The following is a 10,189-nucleotide window of genomic DNA, read 5'->3' on the forward strand; positions in this document are numbered from 1 at the left end:
GGTCTTAGAAGACTGTTTGAATATGTATCTGTTTAAAAGGAAGGTCACTGTTAATTTTCCCTAACCTTCGCTCAGAAGAACTGTCAGTGCTATAATTGGAGATTTCTCATTGCAGGCTATGTATAGGATTAAGAATTAGCTATATCCTTGATACAGTCCATTGTATTGTCTGTCTACATGCATGCAAAATGGAAAAGCTGCCATCTGGTCCCTTAACTTCTTGGATGTAAACTCCAAAGATAAATATCATTGCCCTATGTCAGGGATCAGTACACACTGAGTGCAAGAGCTATGTTCACTCTCAGAAATCTTCAGCTCTGATGGGAAATCAAAACAACCCAAAACCCCTAGAAATCTGAGAAATATCCCACAGCTGTTCCCAACAGACAGTGACAACTAGAGTTCCTAGTTCCCAGTGACCCTCCACAGGCAGATGGACCAGAAGGGTGTATTCTAGAACTTGGTGACTGTTCTCTTCTAGCAGTGCAATTTAGCAATGAGAAATGATGGCAGGAAGGCTAACAGAGGGAGGAAGTTTGCCTGATGGTTGATACACACAGGCTGTTAGAGACCAAAGCCACAAGAGCTACAAGCAGACTTTTCCTTCACGGCTTTTCCAGGGCACTTCATATTAAGTAATTCCTTTAATCATGTCATCAGTAGAGAAAAGCAGGGTAGGGGTTCTAGCTTGCAGTGTCCACCTCCTCCTCTTCATTCATCTAAGAGAGAAATTGAAACAAGGAAGAGTGTCCATGCATCCAGTGTAGATTGTCTCATAAACTTTGTGCAGTAAAAAGCCTTCTCATGCATAAAACAGAGGGATTTTAATCTAATGGGAGTAACTGGTGCAGCAGCAACCTGTGCCTCCTTTAGATTAGAGATACATGAAAGTAGAGTGGTAGTAACCAAAAAAGCACCATGTATCTTTGGCAATTACTATTACAAGGGGAAATTTTACTAGAAAACATTTCCAGTTTGTAAGGCACAAGTACCCTGCACCTGACTCTTTTCAGTTGTTTTATTTTAACTTATTTTGCATGTTATTACTGGGACAGTAGAAATCTCTTAACTAATCTTCGCTTTTGTTGAAATCAGAAAAATATTATAGAGGTCATTATGAACATTTTGGCATTCAGCTGTCCTCTCCCTGTCTTTTAGGTTGGCAAACTGATTAAAGAAGCAGCAGGGAAGAGCAATCTGAAGAGAGTTACCTTGGAACTTGGGGGAAAAAGTCCTAACATTATATTTGCAGATGCAGACTGTTAGTAGCAATTTTATTTTATTAACTACTACACTTGCAAATCCAACTTGCTTTTCCTTTTCTTTTTCAGTAAATTATTTGAACCTTCTCAAAAAATAAGTAATTTTTAATGTTTACTGATCATGCCATAATTTTAAGTTAGATTGCCACCAAAATTGATGGTTCCTGAATAGATATGAACCTCTGAAAACCTGTTCACTCTTAATGTAATTAATATTCATCCTAATGAAACATGAATGTAGTTTTAAAAGCAGATAGAAAGATCTTAAACAGGTTTATTAGCTTTTTTGTCTGAATACTCTTCTTGGCACTCCTGACAGGGCAAATAATTTCAAATTTCCCATAGAATGTCTGAAGGTGTGTTCAGCTAGGTGTACCATGATGCTATTGAGAAGGGTGGTTTGGACATAAGCTAATGGTTGTATATCTGTGTTTCAGAGAGCCATAAAAATAAGAAATGCTAGAAAGGGAAATTAGATGGGTGACAAAGGATAGTAAAGAATTTATGAAGTGACAAATCAGGTTTATGATCTGACAAACTCTGCATTTCTTTGCAGTGGATGCTGCAGTGGAATTTGCCCATATTGGTCTGTTCTACCACCAGGGACAATGTTGCATAGCAGGATCTAGGATTTTTGTGGAAGAGCCTATTTATGATGAGTTTGTTCGACGAAGCATTGAAAGAGCAAAGAAGTATACTCTTGGGGATCCTTTGAAGCCTGGTGTACAGCAAGGTCCTCAAGTGAGTAATATTACATGTTTCCAGCATAATTCTGTCATGACATCACAATTTAATGTCTTTCTTGCTGTTGCAATAGCTTCAAGTCTAAGTACAGTTTTGTAGAGGTTAGTCTGCAGTACAAGGAAGAAATCAGAGTGATTGTTGCTTGTGGCAATATCATCGGCCTAAGGTCTCTTTCTCTTTTCTAGTTCTTTTTATTATTGAGGGGGAACAATTATAAAAAAATGAAATGCTTTGAGAAAGCTCCAATGCAAGATCTATAAAAGTGCAAGTACAACCACTCATGTCATGCTAGAGCTTGCTAGCTTTTCATTCATAGTGCCACTCTTACATGACTGGCTTGAAGAAATAGGAGTTACGATATCTTTTCCTCTTTTTCAAGGTACTAGACTTCCATTATGCTGCTGTCAGTTTTAGAATAGTACACAATTAAAATGCAAGGGATTTTTTTCCTCAAAGATTATACCAACAGCTTTCCCATCAAATGAACATCAAAATGCACCACTAAAACGCATTGCTTTCACAGTGCTGTGAACTCAGTAGATCAGAGCACAGTTACAATAGTTCTCATATAGTCTTATTCTCACATCAGTTTATATTGTAGAATATGGAATAAAAGCATGGAATAAAAAGCTGAGTAGAGCCAAAGAAAAAGTAGGAGACAAAACCACTCACATGCATTTTATAGAGTAAAATATTCTTTATTGGTTTTGACAATCATTTTGAGTAATAAAAGACACCTAGTAAACTGGAAAAAATGCACTCCAAGCTGCACAAAATTTGGGAAATCAAAAAATATTATTTCAAATCCTGGAATATTCTCTGATGCAAGATAATAAATTCAGCTGAAGAAATTTAAAAGTCAAAGGGTAGGAAGACTCAAAGAAGTAATCTCCATTTGCCTGGTGTACAGCTAATATAAAATTAACAGAAATCCTCTCTCATATTATTGTGGCTTTACTGAGTTTGAATTTCATGCTAACAATTTAAATGAGACATGTAAACACACTCCTACTAAAAAATCAAGGAATTTAAACATGTGAAAAAAACAATAATGAAAATATTTGAATGAGCATTTTTCTCTTCCAGTCTCATAATTTGCTTTTCTTAACTTATTTTTTTCTTTAGCAGCATTTAGCTGAAGGTTAACTATTTTATGGATTAGAAAAGTTACTCCTTTCAGAACTGGTATGACCCCATTTAATGGAAAATTGTAATCATGGGGTGTAGCTGTATGTTTTAACCATAATTATGTTAAATATCTCTCTTTGTCTTCAGATATCTTGTTACATTTTGAGTAATTTTTCCTAGAAACAGAAAATGGTAGCCTGTATCAGGTCTATTCACTGAGGTCTATTGCCACAGAGAAAAAGCCATATTTTTCTCCAGCTCACAGGGACACAGGTTTAGGAGTATAAACTAGAAGACAAACTGTTATCAGTGTGTGTAGTTTTCATTCCTGAAATATCTTTTCATTTAGATTGATAAGGAGCAGTATGAAAAAATCCTGGAGCTAATTGAGAGTGGGAAAAAAGAAGGAGCCAAACTGGAATGTGGAGGAGGTCCATGGGGAGACAAGGGCTACTTCATCCAGCCAACAGTTTTTTCTAATGTTACGGATGATATGCGCATCGCCAAAGAAGAGGTAAATAAATTTTCAGTAGTCTCTTCTCTCAGTGGAAGTCATCTGTTTAAATGTCTGTACAAAATATCCATTTAGAAGGTCAAGTGACTATATGAAAATTTTCTCATTAAAGATGTTGTTCCATCCTGGTGGTGTTTAAAGTGCCTGTGTTGTTTTCCTGGTGCCTGTTTCATCAGATTGCCCAAGGAGGGAGAGGAGTATGAGGCTGCCCTGTCAATAAAGGCTCCTGCAGTAGATAAATGCTGAGGTTTGGATTGTTGCATTGCTCCATACTGTCCATATCTCACATATCAAAGTCACAGTGACCTGCAACATAGATGCAAGCCTTGGAGGCACAACTTGTGAACATTTTACGCTGCCTAAGGACCCCCTTGATGCTTGTATGCACCAGGCAGCTACTTTGCAATATGAGAAACTAGTTGGATTGTGCTTCCAGAGGCATTTTGTTGGTGACTTATTGTTTCACTCCTGTGGGGTTATTTAGCTTAGATCAGTTTGCAGATGTGTCTACACATTATTAAAGAGTCTGCTACTGTCTCAACTAAGATAACAATGCTAGGCCATCAGTGATTGTCTGGAAGGAACCAGAGATGTTTGGGAGTGTTGAGCTGCCATCTCAGCTAGCTCTCTACATAAAGGCTCAAAGTCAAGTCATGACCTCTTCACTGTGTCTTTTTTTACATTTATCTTAATTAATAACCACTGCAAATGGGCTGCAATTAATGCCCATTATATTACATACTAGAAAACTGCTGCAGTATGCTAAACGTACTTACTACATCCACCAAGAGTCAACAACCTGAGTAAAAATGGCCACAGCACATTTAGAATTAATTGTGACAGGGAGGGGGTTGTAAAACATGACAGAGCTGTATGAGACAGAATCTGGATTGTTTCCACCATACTGAGTCAAGTAGGAGACAGCACACAGTTCTGATTTTTTTGCAGTCAGTTCTATTAGTTACCCCTTTGTCAGCAGTACAAGGACTGCTCCTCACATTATTTTAAGTTCAATGAACAAAGAAGCTCCAGATAGCCAAGACAGTCTAAAGAATTTCTGTTTTGAAGCTCACAACTTGAACACTGGGGGAATGTTCAATGTTTTTCTGATCTTTGAGAATCAATCCTTACAACTCTATCTAGAAACCAGCACAAAAACCTCAGTCAAATAGAAAGCTTGCAGTCCATGGAAATAGAACAAGTTAGATGTTGTAATGCCCCTCCAGCCTTGTGTTCTGTGATAGGCATGGGCACCTCTGGGTGCCAACTTTGGACAGTGGTAGCAGGAAAGCCAAACCTGAGGGACTATTCTCTTACCTGACACCCCTATGGAAAGCAGAATTAGTTGTTTCATTAGAAGTACATTCTCAGTTGTGCAGCTAACTGCAGGGATAAAAGTCTAATAGCAAATTTAGGTGAAGGAAAAATTGAATTTTTTCTCAACTTTAAAAATGGATCTTGTCCATAAAAAATGAGTTTCTTGGTAACCAGTATAGATAGCTAGCGCACTGTGACACCGTGTTAACTACCTTTATGATGGGTGCCATTTAATCATTGTTTATTTGTTTTCATTGCTCATTTATTGTTTTTTGAACTATTTACTGTAGGTACTCTTGACTTCATAATGAAAACATCTTTATGCAAGTTTAGACTATTTTTTAGAACTTTATTCCCTCTTAACTGAATGAATCTGGGAATAAGGCTGTTTAACAATTCATAAATTACTTCAAATAGTAAGTTATTCCAGTTCACTTCATATGTTTACATGTGTTTGATACAGATATTTGGACCTGTTCAACAAATCATGAAGTTTAAAACCATAGATGAAGTTATCAAGAGGGCAAATAATACCACCTATGGCTTAGCAGCAGCAGTTTTTACCAAAGACATTGATAAAGCACTGACATTTGCAGCTGCCCTTCAGGCTGGAACAGTATGGTAAGTAATGTTTTTATAAATTATTACTTCAAATGTGCAGGTGTCCACGGCACTAATTGTAAGACATATTCACAGTATTTTGCATGGTCTTTTGTTTTTGTATTTATTCCTTGTCATCTTTATAGAGGTAGATCATTGTCATTTCCGTTTATCCTTCCCGCAAGTTTCCCTATTTAATGTGTTATTAAATATAAATTACTTCTTGTTGGTCTTCATACAATTTTCCCACAAACTTAGTCAAAAAAGGAAATTTACTTACTAGAAGAAAAGGAAACAAAATAAAATGTTGTGAGAGTGCCCTTTACTTCAAGATCTGGGGATAACCCAATAGATAATTTATGAGATCAGTTTTGGTATTGTGCAAAGAAATTAGTTATTTGAATTTCAGTGGCCATTTGCCTTGGCAGAACATCCATCCAACAAGATTGATAAAATGTGATTGAACAAATAAAGGATATACAAGCTATGAGAACTACTAAAAGGGCAACTATTTCCAGCAGTGGAAAAGAAGAGGCAACCTATATGGAGTTAGAAAAGAAAAAGCTAAGAAATTAAAGAGTGAAAACTTGGAGGCATAGTAGGGTCCAATGATAATCACTGAGGAAGTTCTGCATTTCCCTACAGTTATTTCAATGCACCAGAAGGAGAACAACCAATTTTATTTGAGTGCAAAACCTGTGTCCAATTTACATTTTATCCGAAAGCACTAGAAACCAGGACAAATTCCTGCCCAGGTCCTGTGATCTAAGAACATATTCTTTCAAAAAAATATGTTAACAGTGTTGACTTCAGAGTTGGTATTCTTTATATGGAAGAAAATTTGGAATAGAAGTGGAATACTTGGGATTTGCTCTTACATGATTGGTGGTCTCAGAATCCTTAACTATGAACAGAATCTCTTTTGTTGAAACCAGTAGACTAGCAGGAGCATAGAATATAAGATATGAAAATAGAAAATATTTGGTTTGACAAGGTTGTAAGACAAAAAGAGCTTCTCAGCTAGGAAGTAGGATCTGCATTCTGCCAAAATTCTTCATGCCTAAAAATATGCCTGTGAAATTCCTTTCTTATTCATTATTGTGTCTTTGTTCTCAACCACAATACAGGATAAGGTTTAACTGAGTAGAACCAAACAAAACTTCCTAAATATATAGTGAAACTACCCTGAGTTTATCTACTAGAATGATAAACTCTTCTGCAGAACATTTATCTGTGGATAATCTTTTGTGAGAGAGCTTATGTTCAAATTAGGAATTTTATTGCAATGATCAGAGAAAGATATGACTGTCTCTCTGCTTGAAGACCCCTGCTGAGTTTTAGTACTCTGATAATATCTGTAGCTGGTTTTGATGCTTCATCTATCTGATCTCCAAACTACATATATTTTTTTGCAAATATATGCTTAGATACTGTTTGTGATTACCACTATAGGCTTTTTAGAGGTGATAGAAAAACACTGATTTTTCAGAAGTGAAAAAAATTGTTTCACACTGTCAAAAGTAATATTCCTATTTTTCCAGGGTTAATTGCTATAGTGCATTGTCTGCTCAGTGTCCCTTTGGAGGTTTTAAGATGTCAGGAAATGGACGAGAAATGTAAGTAAATATTTTTAAAACTGTAGATTCACAGGAAATTCAAAAGGAAATTCCAAACCCCAACTTAAAATATGCATAACTAGGATGTCCAATTTGAGATTTTGTCAAATTAGTCTCTAGGGAGCTTAGAGGCATCGTGTTGTCAGAGGCAACATCAACCAGCAATTCCTCTACAAAGTAAATAAGAAAATTTCTTAGATGCACACTTTTTCAATATGACCAGTTGGCAGCCTACGGTGGCTGAAGTATGCTGGTAAACAAAACTGACCATTGTGTTTATGTTTATGTAGAGAAACTGTCATTTTCATGAAGATAAATCTGTGGGTAATTTATGAAACCCCCTTTAAATGTTAGGTTTTGAAAACATCCAACATCCTTGATCTAAGATTTTTCAATGAAAAATTTGTGAAACTAATGTTTTACAGTGTATGCCAGCCAGGTCAAAAGTTATGGTGAAAATAATCCTCTGTAGATTTGGACCTTTGGTTTTTTCCCCAGAATAGAAGCCGAGTAACATACAAATATTATAAACAAAACAAATTTTTTTCAAACTTCTAAGTTTTTATTCAGTTTCAACTTGAATTATATCCTGTCTTTCTTGTATTCAGTCTTTGCTAAAAATGTCATATGTATAAGAACAAAATATTTTTAAAGCAATGACTAAAAATCAGTACATGTAAGCCTTCTTTTTCTTATTCAGACAAATCCATAACATTTCTAATGAACCATGGAAGTGATTAAAAAATATAAGTGAGGCACTTCAGAGCTTCTTTTTATGTAGTTTCTTCAGAGATAAAGCCTAGTGTTTTCATACTTGCTCATCACTGGATACAATCTGCTTCTGATGGCAAAGGTCCCACCGACTTCAAAGGAACAGTCAAGCCAATGTTGAGAGCTTTAGAAAACTGGAAATTGAAAACTTTCAATAATTTAGGCCATTTTTACCAAAGACAGCTTCGCCTTTGTTGGGTGCCAATAATTGGGAGATAATCAATTCTGAATGACAGCCTTTTTCAGAAATATTAATTGGATTTATTTGCTGGAAATAATAGACTATTAAAAATGCTCTCTATAACAGTACATTTTGAAGGAATAAATCTTTCATGCTAACAAAGTTTTCAGATTCAAAGTCACAATTATCAGACGAATAAAAATATTCCCTCTAAAGGTCAAGGAAAGAATCATCAGCAGATAGATGTCTGTCATGAGTAAATTTATAAATATGTGACAACCATTTTTATTAGAAGTGGAAATATCTGTGAAAAGCCTACACTGAAAAAATTAGGATGTGGTTGTGTTAAGCCACTGACTTCCTAGATCCACGGAATAAAATTCTCTGAATGATTCTTGGAGTGATAACACCATTACGAATTAATCTACTGAATGTCATATATTAACAAAATTCGTCTCCAAAATTGAAGGGAAACAGTAAACATTTTCAGCCAGTACAAGTGTCCTGAGCACAGATTTCTGCCTTGCTTGTATGTCTATCTAGTGAAACAGCAGTGAGAACTGCGTAACATTACGCTGTAGCAAATCCTTGCTCCGTAGAGCAATCAGTTATGTCTAAATAGTTTGACTATATCAGATGTCAAATATTTAGGAACACAAACAAACTTCATCTCATCACCAAAAACATAAAGGTGAAACATGCTCATAACACATCAAAGATTTTAACTCTTTCTCACTGAGGTTTCATCATGGAATAATTTTGTCCCCATTTACTTGAGATGAAGTTCCTATTCTTTGACTCTGGAGAAAGTTTTGATATCAGAAGAAGAGCTTTACAAATAACTTGCTGTACATACTTGTGATGATGTAACTAGTTCTTGAGCTGCTGTACAGAAATACAATTTAGAAATGCTTTAATTTAAACACCACTCCCAGAAATAAAACTGCTGTCTCTCCCATTTTTCCTTTCAAAAGGTTTCCAGCAGCAGTCTAGCCACACAGCTGCCTTCCAAATATGTCCAGTGTACATGTTAGATATATGGCCAATTGCACACTACCACTGAAAATCCCATCCAGAACAAAACTCATATAAAAAGCACTAGCATAAATGTTGCTCTTTGTTTTCTTTTATCTAGGGGAGAATACGGACTTCATGAATACACAGAAGTTAAGACTGTCACAATCAAAATCCCTCAAAAGAACTCGTAATGCTGTTTGAGGTGCAGAAATTAACATCTTCAAATGAATCTGAAAAGGCTATCTGAATTCTTAAGTGTTTTGTTGTCCAAGTGATTCATTACATTTTCTGCTTTCTGACTGTATAAGAGATACCTTCATACATTAACAATATAAGGAATAGCATAGAAAAAATTAACGTGATTTATTATGAAAAGAAATCTTTAATGTCTGGTTCATGTTTCGTTTTAAAATTCATATCCAGAAAGATCTACTCTTGTTTGCAGTTGTAGTTCTCTGTAGTGTTATGAAAATTCTTCTTTTTCAGTATATTCTACAAGTACAGTTTGAATTTATGTGCTCTTTTAAGTGTTAGATGGCAAATTCTCCTTGCATTTTCTTTGTGGCCTTAACAAAAGCACTTAAGAGTAATTAGCAGATGTCTCTATGTTTCTCTAGATATATTTCTTAGACTATTAAAATTGTTCATCATGCTACATGAATGTAATCTCTATAATGCTAAAAGATATTAAAAGTCACCTACAAAACCTAGTGCTTCTCCCTTCATTAGCCTTTTCTATTACACCAGTTTACCACTGGGCAATATGTACCACAGAGGTACCGGTGGCGTGTTCAGGTAGTCAGAAATAAACTACATCTTCTATATGGGGGCTAAATATATTTTGCCAGTATTATAACTGGAAAAACATGAACACATACAACAGTAGACAATTTGCAAAGAGCCAGCACTTGGCTTTGCAGTGGTAAGTGCATAACAAATCTTAGCAGACATATGAGCAAGAAACAGTGAAGAGAAAGAGGAGGAGAAGAAGGCAACCTCCTTTGTGATTTATACCTGCTACATTTTTCCTGTACTCACC

At 35.7% G+C, this 10,189-nt stretch overlaps 1 protein-coding gene across 2 annotated transcripts in view; it reads left to right on the top strand.

The window, feature by feature from the left end:
- ALDH1A1 (aldehyde dehydrogenase 1 family member A1) overlaps positions 1-9,856 on the top strand; it is a 30,805-nt gene extending 20,949 nt beyond the window's left edge. For both annotated transcript variants that reach the window (XM_088054422.1, XM_005530362.3), the window contains 6 exons: positions 1,159-1,261; positions 1,819-2,003; positions 3,484-3,648; positions 5,429-5,586; positions 7,107-7,181; positions 9,269-9,856. In XM_088054422.1, coding sequence (XP_087910548.1) covers positions 1,159-1,261; positions 1,819-2,003; positions 3,484-3,648; positions 5,429-5,586; positions 7,107-7,181; positions 9,269-9,341 — 759 coding nt within the window. In that variant the 3' untranslated portion in view covers positions 9,342-9,856. The remainder of the gene's footprint in view (positions 1-1,158; positions 1,262-1,818; positions 2,004-3,483; positions 3,649-5,428; positions 5,587-7,106; positions 7,182-9,268) is intronic.
- Positions 9,857-10,189: the final 333 nt, after the last annotated feature.

This window comes from Pseudopodoces humilis, chromosome 4, assembly GCF_049639895.1.
Source record: "Pseudopodoces humilis isolate 2021_Gansu_Grassland_sample_001 chromosome 4, ASM4963989v1, whole genome shotgun sequence".
Lineage (NCBI taxonomy): Eukaryota > Metazoa > Chordata > Aves > Passeriformes > Paridae > Pseudopodoces > Pseudopodoces humilis.